The sequence below is a fragment of the Geotrypetes seraphini genome, chromosome 1, assembly GCF_902459505.1.
Source record: "Geotrypetes seraphini chromosome 1, aGeoSer1.1, whole genome shotgun sequence".
Classification (NCBI taxonomy): domain Eukaryota; kingdom Metazoa; phylum Chordata; class Amphibia; order Gymnophiona; family Dermophiidae; genus Geotrypetes; species Geotrypetes seraphini.
Window position 1 is genome coordinate 526,491,535 of NC_047084.1, and position 15,557 is coordinate 526,507,091.

Consider the following 15,557-nt stretch of genomic DNA (forward strand, 5'->3'; position numbering starts at 1 on the left):
GGCGGGTCCGTGGCTTGTTGCCATTGAGATACCAAGGTCCACTGAGGAATGCGAAGGTGAAGTCTGGCAAAAGGAGCCACATGAACTGTAGAAGCCATGTGACCGAGCAGAACCATCATTTGCCGTGCAGAAATGGATGGAAGATGAGAGACTTGATGACAAAGTCAAATGAGGGTATCTTGACGTGGTTGTGGAAGGCATGCTCTCAGGTGGACAGTGTTCAAAGTTGCCCCAATGAACTGGAGAGATTGAGATGGGGTTAACTGACACTTGGGAAAGTTTATCTGGAACTCCAGACTTTGGAGGAATATAATAGTCTGTTGGGTCGCTGCAATAACCCCTGGAAGAGAGAGGGCCTTAATGAGCCAGTCGTCTAGGTATGGAAATACTTGAAGACCTTGGGTGCGAAGAGCTGCAGCTACCACCGTGAGATATTTTGTAAATACTCTGGGGGATGAGGCCAAGCCGAAAGGAAGAACTCTGTACTGAGAGGAAGATCCCCCACTTTGAATCTGAGGTACTTGCGAAAGGCTGGATGAATGGGGATATGAGTATAAGCCTCCTTGAGGTCCAGTGAGCACATCCAATCTCCCTGATCCATCAGGGAATACAAAGTCGGCAAAGAGAGCATCCGGAACTTCTCTTTGACTAGGAATTTGTTGAGAGCTCTGAGGTCCAGAATAGGTCGCAAATCCCCCTTCTTCTTTGGAACCAAAAAGTAGCGGGAATAGAACCTCAAGTTCCGCTGGGACAGAGGAATCTCCTCAACAGCTCGAAGGCGAAGAAGAGCCCGGGCTTCGTGAAGAAGAAGGGGAAGTTGCGACTGATTGGAAGGACACTCTCTTGGAGGGTGATCTGGAGGTACCTGAAGTAAGCGAAGAGAGTATCCCTCTCGTAGGATGGTAAGAACCCAGAGATCTGAGGTGATGAGCTCCCACTGGTGATAAAAAGTGGACAGGCGACCCCCCTATGGGAAGAGGGGAATTCTGAAATAGGGAGATTGGAATGCTCAAGCTGAGAACGTCAAAAAGGCTGAGCTGGCTTGGTGGCAGCAGGAGTTTGTGACTTCTGTTGACGTAGCTGCTGCTGAGGATGGCGAGGTGGAGGCCTGGAAAAAGCAGGAATCGTTTTCTGAGGGTAACGAAGTGGAGTCTGTTGATACGCCCTAGCTGGTGTAGTCTTGGGTTTAGGGCAAAGGAGAGAAGTAAAAGAGCGTTCATGTTCTGAGAGACGCTTAGTGGCTGCTTCAATAGAGTCATCAAATAATTCATTCCCTTGACAAGGAAGGTTTGCCAAACGATCCTGGATCTGTTTAAGAACTGGAGTCATAGGCAATCTCAAAGACTCTTTAGGTGTATGAGGGAGTTCCATGTCTGCCAAATATTCAGGAGTATATTTGGAGTCTGAATGGAGGTCCAGTTTGAGAGCTTGTCCCATGTCAAACACAAACTTGGCAAAGGAAGTTGACTTGGAATCAGAGGCTTCATCCGGGGAAGGACTCTGAGACCTTGGAGCCGCCGAGTAGGAAGGAGAAGCCTCCCTAGAGTATTGAGAGACTGGTTCAGACTCAAGATGCATGGTAACAGAAGAAGCTGCACTGTGAGGTGGAATCATGGAATGTTTTCGCTTCAGGCTCCACGATGGAAATGCACCCGGAGTGCGAAGCACAGAATGAGTTGAAGCAGGAGGAGAGGAGTCCCGGCGAGCCGGCTTCGAAGGAGGAGTCCTCGACCTGGATGGACTTCGGGGCGAGGCAGAATGCAGTCGAGACCTGTGCTTCGAGGTGGAAGAGCGAGGCAGAGAAGTCTCGGTGTCCAGAGAAGAGTGCACTGTAGAGGTCTCATGATGAAGCTTGGAAGCAAGGTGCCTCGAATGCATTGAGCAATGCTTCGAACGAGGTAACTCAGGTGAAGAATCACTGGAGGACAACCGCTTTGATGCATGAGACCTGCCTCGAGACACGAGGACTGAAGGATCCGGTTGGGTCTCAGGCTGGTCTATCCGAGGCAGAGTAGAGGACCGAAGCAGTTGAGCCACTATGGAGGATATCTGAGTGGTCAAGATGGACTTGAGCATGTCCTCGAGCATGGGCACTGAGACAGAAGGATCTGATCTCGTAGGTGCAGCAGTGCGTTCCAAAGAGGGCAACCTCGAAGGTGAGTATTCCCTTATCTTGGAGGCACGCTTAGAAGGAAGGCGTAAGGAGAACTCTGGTGGCTTCTTAGGTACGGCACCTGAAAGAGACACAGGAGACTTACCCATCGAGGACATCTTCACAGAGGGCACTGTCGAGACCTTCAACGGCGTCGAAGTCGGTGCAGGAGTGGAGTCACGGTCGAGGCCTTCGAGACCAAAGCTCCAGCCGAAGCCAAGGTCGAGGCCTTCGAGACCGGAACACCCATCGACGTCGGAGTCGAGGCCTTCGAGACCGGGGCCGCCGCCGGGGTCGAATCAGAAGGTTGCTCCATCTCACCAAAAAGTTGTCGAAACTGGGCACACCTCCGACGAAAAGCTCGAGGTATAAGGGTGAAACAACAGTGACAATCTTCTGGTGAATGGACCGAACCCCAAACACTGTAAGCAGCGACAGTGAGGATCAGTGACAGAAATCATACGATTACACCGAAGACAGCGCTTTAACCCGGTAAGAGGCCGAGACATAGAAAAAATAAAGTCCGTGTCGAACGAAGTGAGCGGTTGGGCCTAGGCCCAAGGCTCACCAACAGGACGAAAGGAGATAAAGTAAAAACAAATATTCTTCTTTTTTTTTATATATACAGTGGTTTCTTGGTTTAAGAGCATAATTCGTTCCAGAAGCATGCTCTTAAACCAAAACACTCGTATATCAGAGCAACTTTCCCCATAGAAGATAATGGAAATTTGAACAATTCGTTCCACCAACCCCCCCCTCCCCGAGGCTACTGGCGCTGCTCCATCACCCCCTCCCCCCGCTCTAACCGGCATCGCACCCCCCCGAACCGGCATCACGACCCTACCCCCCCGCGAACGCCCCCTCGCGAGAACCGCAAAGCACCCCCGTGCTGAAAGCGGCATCTGCCCGCCCTTCCTCCCAAGCACTTGGTCCTTACCCCTTCTGCTCGTTGTAAGTGTAAATGCGAGCTTCCGCCTCTTGCCTGGGCTGGGCCTTGAGCATCTGCGCATGCTCAAGGCCTTCTGGCTCTCGTTTTCTCGGAGAGAACGAGATCTCCGAGAGAATGAGAGCCAGAAGGCCTTGAGCATGCGCAGATGCTCAAGGCCCAGCCCAGGCAAGAGGCGGGAGCTCGCATTCACACTTACAACGAGCAGAAGGGGTAAGGACCAAGTGCTTGGGAGGAAGGGCGGGCGGATGCCGCTTTCAGCACGGGGGTGCTTTGCGGTTCTCGCGGGGGGGGCGTTCGCGGGGGGGGAGGTTGCGATGCCGGTTCGGGGGGGTGCAATGCCGGTTAGAGCGGGGGGGAGGTGCTCGTACACCAGAACATGCTCGGTTTGTGAGGCAAAAGTTTGCTGAGTGTTTTGCTCGTCTTGCAAAACACTCGCAAACCGAGGTTCCACTGTATACAGAAAAGAAAAGATACACACAGCAACCAAACTTTAAAAAGAAAAGAAACAGCCGTGGTGACTAGAAGGCAAGTTTCGCTGCAGAGCTGAAGAAAAAAACGTCTTCTTGGCTCCGCAGAAAATAACGAACTGAGGATCCTCACAGGAGACGCGCCCCCTAGTTCGGGCGGGAAGGCATGTGCACATGCGCGGTGCAGCACTCGAAAGCTCAAAGATCTTCAAGCAAGTTTGTTTTCGAGGCTGTCCGATGCGGGGCTCCATCGGTGACGTCACCCATATGTTGAGAATATGCTGCCTACTTGTTCTGGGATAATGGGTGCCTTAGCATTTAGCGCACACTAATCACTGGCATGCGCTAAATTGGTTAGGGCACCTTAGTAAAAAGACCCCTATAAATTGGTATAATTCAGAAAAACTTTTTTCTAGTTTTTCTTTATGTTCACACACATAACTCAAATGTTTTTTTCTATAATTGTAAACCACTGTATCCAAATATCTTCCTTTTACCGAGGTCTCATTATTACAAGGGGATCTCTCATGTTTGTATGTGATAACATCACAACTTATGATTCATTAGTTTTTGAAATAAAATAAAAATACACAATTTGTTTAGTTGAAATACTTTTGGTTAACATAGGGGTCTTTATTATGTGGCAGTAAAACGTGGACTTTGTGCATCCTTATGCAGGCATTTCCTGTACACCAAGGCCATTTTCATTGCTGGTGTAAAACAACTGATTTTCTATTATCTTAATAGCCCTATGCCAATGTTGCCATTAACAAGCAGCTATTTTTAAAAATTAATGTATAAGTACTTACTGCCAACCATTTTGTAGGTGGTAAGGGGTCATGTGGTATTCTAGCAGTAACCAGTTAGTGCATCTATATTACCATACACTAGTTACTATAGGAATGCCCATTCTCCGCCCATGACCACCCCTCCCCCCCAAAAAAAAAGCATAGTTAGCACATACACATTTTGAAATTACCAGAAGACACCTGAGCTCCACTCTTAACTGTGTTACGTGCTAATCACCACCTAAACACAGCTTAATAAAAAGGCCCCATAGTACACTTTTGAATTTTTTTACGGAAAAGAGGCAAAACATCTACTTAATACATTAGGGCAACCGCTTTACACTGGACAGAGAACCAAACAAAAACTATTAAACTACAAAATGTGTATTTTATTTATGTTTACTTAATAGCTTAAGAGCAGCACAGGAAAAATACCTTTCTAGTGCGGCACGCCTCTTCTCTACAAATTCTGTAGATGATAAATCTTCCTTACCCACTTTAACCTTTGTCATACCTTTAAAGAAATTAAACTTCATTCAGACTAATGTCAGTCAAGACAACATTACTAATCCAAGGTAAATAAAATTAAAATTTATTTTAATTAAAATTTTGTTTAGAATTCAAATTAGTTTTTGATTTAAAATGAAATAATCAATTTAATATCCCTTTACTTAGCTGTGGTAAAGGCTAAATGCTCCAATGCTCATTCCTATGAGCATCAGAGCATTTAGTGCTCTGTACCGCGGTAGAAACCTCTACCGCAGCTTAGTAAAACAGGGCCTATTTGTCTTTCCAATTAAAAATGCTCTAGAAGTACAATCATAAATAACATAAAATTAAAATTAGCAGACTCAAAAATGAGGGAAAGACTAAACACAAAATAAACTTAATATAAATAAAATGTTAGTGATAATAGAAGGAAAGATTAGGTTCTTACCGCGTTAATCTTCTTTCTAGTAGACGTGCACTCTTCCTGAACCTGTGGGTAGTCAAATCTCTTCTCATGAGGGTAGTCATTCAACTCTTCTGTTAGTCATACAACAAACCGTCATCCCTGGAGAGGAAACAGAAGATGGAGGGGTGCGGGGACTCTCCCTGAGAAACATGTCTCTTCTGCTCATATCATCAATAACTGATATTATCACAAAAAGCAATGCAAGGCATTAGAAAGAACAGACCTGTCGCACAGGCAGGGAGACACGTTTAGCGCGTCCCTCTTGAAAGGTATGACATTTTTCACTTTGAAGTATTTTTTAGAAGCAGATGCTGGTTGAAGTTTTTTCACTTTTGCTATTTATGCTTCTAGTTTTGAGAGTTCTTGATCAGAATGGCAGCAGGAAATGTGAAACGCTGGCCACCGTCTGTGTACTGATCTTTGATTTGAAGATAAGTCCGAGTTCATTTTACTTTGACTATTTATCTATTTTCACTGCATTGCACAGAGCTGTATATTTTCCCTTGGGAGGTTTTTTTTTATACCTATGAGGTTCTGCCTGAACATCTTAAGCCACTTTTGTGACAGTGGGAGGGCTCTGTCTGAGACTTTTTCCTCCCATTTTGGGTTTATTTTCAGCCTGTGTGACAGTTCTGTTCTTTCTATTGCCTTTTGTGATAGTGTCAGTTATTGTATTGTAGCTTTTCACTATGTCTGTGTTATTTACACTGCTCATATCGTCAAACATATAACCAAATTCAAATATCTGCGATACTTAACAAGGTGAAAACAAACTAGAGGACAACCTACACTAAGAGTGTGGGAGATCTGTACAGCTACCCACTGGATACTTCAACACAGTAGCAACCAACTCTATTCTTGTGAAGGCTGAATCGAAGAAAAAAGATGTTTAAAATGTCAGGTTTTATTGAGGCAGGAAGCACGTAAATTCACATCTGACAGGGTGGGCTTCAGGAATAGAGTGTATGTCTACTAGAAAGAAGATTAATGAGGTAAGAGCCTAATGTTTCCTTCTAATATGACACACACACTATTCTTGAACCTATGGGATGTAACAGAGCAGTCCCTCAAGCTTAGGGTGGGACAGATGAGCCTCCCACCAGAATTGAAGAGCCAAATGCGGAGTCCTGTTTGGCTGCCATGGCCACACTCTTAAAACTTCATTAACATATGCAGAGAAGACCAAGTTGTAACTCTACAAATCTCTTCTGGGGAATGCCTCTTGAGGAGTGCACCTCATAAATATAGGTGAAAGAAATGGCCATATGAATCCACCTTGAAATCATTGCTTTCTATGCTGGCCAACTTTTATAGGATGCTCCAGCCAGCACAAACAGGGAGCCAACTGCTAGGCTAGGCTGTAATCCGCCTTGTTTAAAGGCGGAATATACCAAATTTTTCACTCTATAAGACGCACATTTTTTCTACCCATAAGTGGGCGGAAATCTTGGTGCGTCTTATGTAGCGAAGATACAAAATTTGTACCCTCCCTTAGCACCGTAAAACACCCTTCCGCTGCCGCCACACCTTTTCAAAACACCCCCCCCCTTTGCCTCTCAGCACTGCCGCCGTCACTGGTACCTGGTGGTCCAGTGGTACCCCTCTCTCGCTAGATGGCTCTTGAATTCAGGTAAGGAGCAAGCGTTACGCGCTCCCACTCAGGCCTGACGCTGCTTTCTGAATGGTGGCAGGTCTCGCCCGAGAACTGATGCCAGCCATTCAGAATGCAAAGGCGGGCCCAAGCGGGAGCGCGTAATGCTTGCTCCTGACATGTGCGCTCCTGACCCGAGTTTGAGAGTCGTCTAGCGAGCTGAAAAGTAAACTCCAGAGTAGCTAAACTAAAGAGCAACTCAAAGGACACAGGAAACTCCTCTACATAGTCATACTGGAACAAGCCACAGGTCATAAAAACACTGCTAGTGGAACAGCAGGGAAAGTCCCGATAAACCCATGTGAAAGAGAAAGATTCCACTGAGAAAACGGCAGAACTACTGTGCAAATCTGCAGACTTGGCAAATATCCAGAATAGAAGAAAGTGGGAACTTCACTGCAGATGCACACTGCATTATCTTACCTAAAGATGCCGTAGGAAAGAACCTGATGAAGACACTGGCCCCATACAAGAGAAAAGCAGAGGAAATGGCTCTGTGTAGAGCAATAGTAGCTGAAGTGAGGGAATTAAGTGTCCTCAATATGTCTCCCTTAATCCTTTTTTTAAACTGCTGCTAGTATGCCACCCCTGCAGAAGTAGCATCACACCAAGCCACAGACTGGAAACCATATACAGTAGTTCATAAGGAATCTAATATGGCACAGGAAAAGAGAAGGCCAGCAGACCCCTTTAATAACTGTTGTTATAGAGCAGAAGAAGTTGGAACTGGTGTAGTATAATATGATAAAGAAGACTGCCACCACTGTAGAGTCTAAGAGGCCACTGAGTGCACTGGCAATACATAGTGCAGGAAAGAGGTAGCGCCACACTAAACAATGTAGGAGACTAAGACGCCCAAAGATTGCCAGTCACAAAGAATGCCGGTCCCCATCCTATAAAAAGCTGGCCACCATGCTGCAAAAATAATGCTGAAATGCCTTGCCAGTAGGTAACCCCATAAGATGATGCAAACAAACTGGTATTGGCAGAAGAAAACAAGGTACCTCAGAAATACAGACCACAGCTTGAATCTGCACTGCAGGAAGCAAAACTCAGAGAAAATGAAAGTTAAAGAAATACATTGGAAAGCTCTAATCTAGCTATTGTATATACTCAAATATAAACAGACCCGAATATAAACCGAGGAAATATTTTTCCCCCCTCCAAAAAAGGAGGAAAAAAAGGTTGACTTGAATATAAACCGGGGGGGAAGGGGGTGTGTGAGAGAGATTGGGGGTTAATATTCAAGTGGGAAGCTACATGGGGGGTATGGGGAATGCTTGATTTAAGTTACGGGGGATGATTTAAGGTACTAGGGTGGTATGGGACCTGCCTGCCTACCACTAGGCCTGCCTGCCCTGTGCCCTGTCCCAGCCTACCACTAGATCACCAGAGGGGGAGACAGGATACAGAGCCTGGCAGAGGGGGGACAGAGTGCAGAGCCTAGCAAGGAGTGTGGGGTTGGGTGCAGAGCCTGGCAAGGAGAATTTGGTTCAGAATGTTTTTTCTTGGTTTCCTTCTCTAAATCCAGGGTGCGTCTTATGGTCAGGTGCGTCTTATGGAGCAAAAAAATACTGTAAATAAACTATAATGCATGTATAAAATGCTTGCATGTGCTTACTGAAGAGAAAAATACAAGTTTAAAAAATGAAGAGCTATAGTTGACATACAGCAGTAGCTTGAGAGGAAAACCACACTATTAGCCTGTAACCTTAGAAACATGAATCTGCTAATTAGCAGATATGACTCATAAGAACATTATAAAAGCCAATGTTTTTAAGTAATTAATGAGGATGTGTGGTATTCTTTAAATTCACAAACCTCCAAACACAATTGCTCTGGTTTTATCTTGTACCTCTCCCGAATAATTTCCAGCATCCAGCAGTCTGTGGTGATCTTCGCCCATGCCCCCAAATAAGTCAAAAACCTCCCTCCGATACATGGAGGCTGAGCTAATGTCATGGCATCATAACTACTTCTTGGGCGCTGTGACTGAACGGGATCCTGATGACTGGGGGTGCCTGGCTCCTCCAGATCTGTCTAGAGTTCTGAAATGATTGCTGGCTTAAAGGCTCATCCAAGAACTGGAGGTCCAAAAATTACCTCAAACAGACCCTCTAGGGGCTTGAGGTCTGTCTGGCAAAGATTTTGGCTTACAGTTCTGCACACTGGCCATAAAATCATCCAGGCCCTTCCCAAAAGTAACTGAATCTTGAATGGCAGGTTACTCAGGGTTGCCTTTGAGGAGGAATCCCCTGCCCACAGACTGACTCAGGTGGAAATGGAATAAACTGACATCTTGCTCACGACTCTGAAAAGGTCATACAGAGCAGCCACACAGTCTAACCCAGCCATTAAAAACTGGAGATTTTTGTCCATGATAGTGTCTGGATCATGGCAAGCTCGGGTAACAAAACACTTTGCTGCGGCTGCTTCCAAACCTGAAGCTTTGGCTTCAAAGAATCTTTTTTGCACAAAATCTAATCTGCAGTCCTGGGCATCTGCAAATACTATGCCACCTTCACTGGGAAGGTAACCTGTACCAACAGTGAATTCACTTTTAGGGGAACAAAAAGCTGGTTTAAAGCAGCATCCATCAGACAGAGTTTTTATATTCAGTTATGTGAAAAAATTAGGACACCCCATGAAATATTCAGTTCTTTCTTAAGAAATGTTCATATATCGATGTCAAATCTTTTTTTTTTTTTTTTAAATCTCTGGAAAAAAAAGTGATGTAATTGCAGGTAAACAATAAAAATTTTCCTTGATTTACTCATGAAACAAAAGATACACACAAAAATGTGTATTCTAACTGAGGAATAAATTAGGACACCCTACACCCTAATAGTTAGCTGAAATAACCCTATTTTGGCTGAAATAACTGCAGTGAGACGCTTCTTGTAGCCATCTACCAGTCTTTGACATCGGTCTGAGGAAAGTTTGGCCCACTCCTCAAAGCAGAATTCTTTCAGCTGTGAGATATTTGAGGGGTTGCTTGCATGTACAGTCCGTTTCAAATCACCCCACAACATCTCAATGGGATTAAGATCAGGGCTTTGACTCTGCCACTCCAGGACTCTCCATTTCTTAGTTTTCAGGCAGTCCTTGGTGGATTTACTGGTATGTTTTGGGTCAGTCGTGTTGCAGGGTCCAGTTCCGCTTCATCTTTAATTTTCTTATAGATGGTTTCACATGTTCCTCAAACACCCTCTGATACATGGCAGAATTCATGGTGGATTCTATGATAGTGAACTGCAGCAAAGCATCCTGCTGCAGCAAAGCATCCCCAAACCATGACACTTCCACCTCCATGCTTCACAGTTGGTATGAGGGTCTTTTCTGGAATGCTGTATTTGGTGTATGCCAAACATGTCCTCTTCTCTGGTGTCCAAATAATTTAATTTTAGACTCATCTGTCCATAGAACACTATTCCAGAAGTTCTGGTGTTTGTCTACGTTTTCTCTGGCAAACTTCAGTCTGGCCGTGATGTTTCTCTTAGCGAGCAAAGTTTTCCTCCTTGCACACCCCCCATGCAAGTTAAATTTGTGCAGTCTCTTTCTGATTGTAGAGGCATGCACTTTCACAAAGTATTAAAAGAAAAGGAAATAACACTGCAAACAAAGATCAGACTTGTCAATGCACTCATTTATATAGTGGTCAACTACAGATGTGAAAGCTGGATAATATGGGGCTCATAATCAAAACTTAAACGTCTAAAAATCCACCAACTCGGGAATTGGTCATCCTAAAACATAGGTTGTCCAAGTGCCGATAACCAGCCTTTTGGAAGTATCCAGGGACTTTTTAGGCCTCTGAATCCCGCCCAGAATTGAAAAGGGTGTTTCTGGAGGAGTGGTTAGGGTAAGATGTGGGCCGACCTAGACTTAAGTCATCCTGAAGGGATAATCGAATGTTTGACGAGACTTCCTAGGCAAAAAAAACTTAAACTTTGAGTTAGACGATGTAAAAACAGGTATAAGTGCTAAAAAGGTATCCAAAGTGACCAGATAGCCACTGCAGGAACACGTAAAGACCGCCACACACTGCCCCCACCCAACCCCAGTGTTCACTGACCTCGTTGCACCCCCCACAAAGGTCAGGATAAAAACATACATACCTGCCTCCGGAACATCAGCACCTGCTATAGGAAAGCCTAGTAGAGCTGCACAGAGGTAACTAAGTAGTCTGGTGGTGGGCTACTGAACCATAGAGAGGAGGACCCAGGCCCATAAGTCACTCTAACCATTACATTAATGGTGGAAAACGTGAGCCCACCCCAAAAAAAACAAACCTAATGCACTGCAATATAGGTGCCAACTGCAGCCATAAGGGCTATTGGAGTTGTAGACAGGTGGGTATAGTGGGTTTCGGGGGGCTCACCATAACCTATAAGGGTTATGTGCCCTCTAAGATGCCCCTCTGCTCCGTTGCCATGTCTGGGTGGCCAGTCAAACACAATGCTGGCAACTCTAATGTCCAAAAGATATTGCTCTGGGCGTTTGGGACTTGAGATGAATTTTTGGTTCAGAATATGGTATAAAGATAGACGCAGTGGCGGTCTGGATGATCAAATGCCTGGACATACACAGAGATGATTTTTCAAAAAAATATATTTTAGATGTACTTTTTGAGAATGGACATTTTCCAGCTGCCAACTTTGGGTGACTAGTGCCCTAAGTCCAAATCGGACTTAGATGTAAGAATATAAGAATAGCAGGTCAGCAATTACTGGGTCAGACCAATGGTCAATCAAGCCCTGTATCCTGTTCTCACTGTGGCCAATCCAGGTCACTAATATCTTGCCAAAACCCAAAGAGAAGCAACATTTCATACTACAGACCTAGGGCAAACAGAGGCTTCCCCTATGACTTAATAACAGACTTTTCCTCTAGGAATTTGTTCAAACCTTAAAACCAGCTATAACAGACTATTGACTTTTCCTCTAGGAATTTGTCCAAACCTTTCTTAAAACCAGCTATGATATCCGCTTTTACCACAATCTCTAGTAACGTATTCCAGAGCTTAACTGTTCTTTTAGTGAAAAAATATTTCCTCCTATTGGTTTTAAAAGTATTTCCCTGCAGTTTCATTAAGTGTCCCCTAGTCTTTATAATTTTTGACTGAGTGAAAAATCGATCAACTTGTACCCATTCTATTTCACTCAGGATTTTGTAGACTTCAATCATAGCTCCCCTCAGCCTTCTCTTTTCCAAGCTGAAGGGTCCTAACCTTTTCAGTCTTTCCTCATTCGAGAGGAGTTCCATCCCCTTTAACATTTTGGTCGCTCTTCTTTGAACCTTTTCTAGTGCTGCTATATGTTTCTTGAGATAAGGAGACCAGAATTGTAAGCAATACTCAAGGTGAAGTCACACCATAGAGGGATATAGAAGCATTATAATATCTTTAGTCTTGTTAACCATCCCTTTTTTTAAAATAATGCTCAGCATTTTGTTTGTTTGTTTTTGGCCGCTGCCGCCGAACACTGGGCAGAAGGTTTCATCGTATTGTCTATGACACCTAGGTGGACCCTAGCATCCAGTAACGGTGATTTGGGGTATTCTTCCCAATATGCATCACTTTGCATTTGTCCACATTAAATTTAATCTGCCACTTGGACGCTCAGTCTTGCAATTTCCTAAGGTCTGCCTGCAATGTTTCATACTCAGCATTCATTTTAACAACTTCGAACAGTTTAGTGTCATCTGCAAATTTAATCACCTCACTCATCGTTCCAATTTCAAGACTGTTTATAAATAAGTTAAATAGCATCAGTCCCAGTACAGAATTCTAAAGTCACTTTCCATTAATGGGGTTTTCTGAAGTATTGTTTGCTTGATAATCTCCTACTTTTCTATTGCTCCTTTCTTTTGTGGACTTGGACTTTGAAGCATTCGTGACGACGAGACCTTCATCGACGGAGTCATCCAAGAGCTATCCCAGATCACCAATCAGGAACCCATACCCACAACACCCAAAGCAACTAAGCCATCAACCAATCCTGCTACCTTGAGACCAACCACCAGAATACAGGAGGAGACTGAAGACGCTGACTCCTGGCAGCTCGTAACTTCCTCCACAGGAAAACACAGAAAACCTTCCTCATCTTCTGTTTCTTTCTCTCACATACAGGGCTGTTCTACATCGACCCCGCAAATCACCTTGAAGAACAGATTCCAGCTACTACAGGAAGTATCTGACAACGAGGTACAGGGTGTTGTTCAGCAGAAGGCCCCAGTTCCGGAGACAACAGGTCGGCCCACCCCTAAGAAGCGCAGAGTGGTGGTGATCGGGGATTCGCTACTGAGGGGCACCGAGGGACCAATCTGCAGATCAGACTTACAATCAAGAGAGGTTTGCTGTCTGCCGGGGGCCAAGATTCGGGATGTTACCGCTTGCCTGGACAGACTCATCAAGCCCCAGGACCACTTCCCTATGCTTCTCATCCACGTTGGAACTAATGACACTGCCAAGAACACCCAGGAGAGCGTACAAGAAGACTTTAGAGCCCTGGGTGAGAAGCTGAGGAGGATGGAAGCGCAGGTGGTCTTCTCCTCGATCCTCCCAGTGAGGGGCAAAGGTAGAACCAGAGATGAGCGCATCCAGAGGGCTAATGACTGGCTGCGAGGATGGTGCAAGGAGATGAACTTCGGGTTTCTGCACCATGGAGAGACACTACAAGGACTACAAGGATCAGACAGGCTACACCTGACCAGAAGAGGGAAGAACGTCCTTGGACACCGACTAGCCCGCCTACTTCACAGGGCTTTAAACTAGGTAAGTTGGGGGAGGGTACAGGCTCAATCAACCCATCTGGCGAGCTGGGCTGCCAACACTTTTTGGAGACTGGGGTAAGTGGACTCCGAAATTCTGGGTCCGGGACTGGGGCGAGTACACACATTTCCGAGTCTGGGGTGGGTACATATTGTGATTTGGGGTCTAGGGAGGGTACACACCTTGCAAATTGTACCAAAAGAGTCCAAATAGCTCAAGCGGGAATTCCCCCACAGGGTACACACTTTTCTGTGTCTGGGGTAGATACTCACATTAAAACTAGCACTAAAAGCAAACATGCGACATGGAAAGCCATGTATGTCAACGCCCACAGTTTGGGCAACAAGATCCTAGAATTAGAGACTGAAATGAGGAACGCTGACCTGGATGTGGTGGCGATATCTGAGATCTGGCTCACGGACTCCCACGGGTGGGACATGGTCATACCAGGCTACAATTTACTTCGCCGTGACAGGGAGGGCAAAATGGGAGGAGGTGTAGCACTATATACTAAAGATGACATTAAAGTCACCAGAATTGTAGATGTCAGGTACACAGGGTTATTTACCCTTTGGGTAAATTTGGCCAGGGGGAAAGACAAATGTCTGTATCTTGGCATAATATACAGACCCCCAAGTCAACAGGAGGACCTGGATATGGAATTGATCGGAGACATAGAGAATATCACCTTGCGTGGGGATACAGTACTGTTAGGTGACTTCAATATGCCTGGTGTGGATTGGAACACACTCTCCTCTGCATCCAGCAGCAGCAGGAGGCTATTGAACTCTATAAAGGGAGCAAGACTGAAACAACTGGTACTGGAGCCAACAAGGAAGCAGGCAATACTGGACCTGTTACTTACCAATGGCGAAAGTGTCACAGAGGTCTCAGTGGGCGAAGCGTTGGCCTCCAGTGACCACAATATGGTATGGTTCAATCTCAAAAAGGGGTTCGCCAAATCTAACACATTGACCAAGGTCCTAAGCTTCAAGGACGCCAACTTCGAGGGCATGGGGGAATTCATCCATCAAGCGCTACAAACCAAGCGGTAACAGATAACGTAGAAGAAATGTGGTCAGCTCTGAAAGATACCATACAGGAGGCAACCAACCGATATATAAAATCAGTTAGTAAATGGCGAAGGAACAATAGGCCACAGTGGTTCTCTGCGGAGATCTCGGGCCTCATAAAAGAAAAGAAAAGAGCGTTCATTTCTTACAAACAATCAGGGCATCAGGACTCAAGAGAAGACTACCTGGCCAAGGCAAGAGCCGTCAAAACAGCAGTTAGAGAGGCTAAATTCCGAAACGAGGAGACGTTAGCGAAGAATATCAAGAAGGACGATAAATCCTTCTTCAGGTATATTAGCGACAGAAACAGAAACACAGGCGGGATAGTACGCCTTAGGAAACCAGACGGGAACTATGTAGAAGCGGACTCGGAAAAGGCTAAACTTTTAAACGAATACTTCTGTTCGGTCTTCACCCGCGAGGAGCCGGGATCCGGCCCTCAACTACAGACAAGATAGCTCAGTAGACCCGTTTAGTAGCTTCGAGTTTACGCCAGGCAGTGTCTACTGTGAGCTGTCTAAACTCAAGGTTAACAAAGCGATGGGGCCAGACAACCTACACCCCAGGGTGCTCAGGGAGTTAAGTGATGTCTTGGCAGAACCACTATCCGTGCTCTTCAATCTCTCCCTTAGTAAGGGTATAGTCCCGTTGGACTGGAAAACGGCTAACGTCATGCCACTCCATAAAAAAGGTTGCAAAATGGAGGCTGCAAACTATAGACTGGTGAGTCTCACATCAATAGTGAGCAAG

At 45.4% G+C, this 15,557-nt stretch overlaps 1 protein-coding gene across 2 annotated transcripts in view; it reads right to left on the bottom strand.

Annotated features, from left to right (window-relative positions):
• The window catches only part of SNX2 (sorting nexin 2), a 162,000-nt gene that overhangs the window by 83,043 nt on the left and 63,400 nt on the right, over positions 1–15,557 (bottom strand). For both annotated transcript variants that reach the window (XM_033929011.1, XM_033929010.1), the window contains exon 7: positions 4,792–4,870. In XM_033929011.1, coding sequence (XP_033784902.1) covers positions 4,792–4,870 — 79 coding nt within the window. The remainder of the gene's footprint in view (positions 1–4,791; positions 4,871–15,557) is intronic.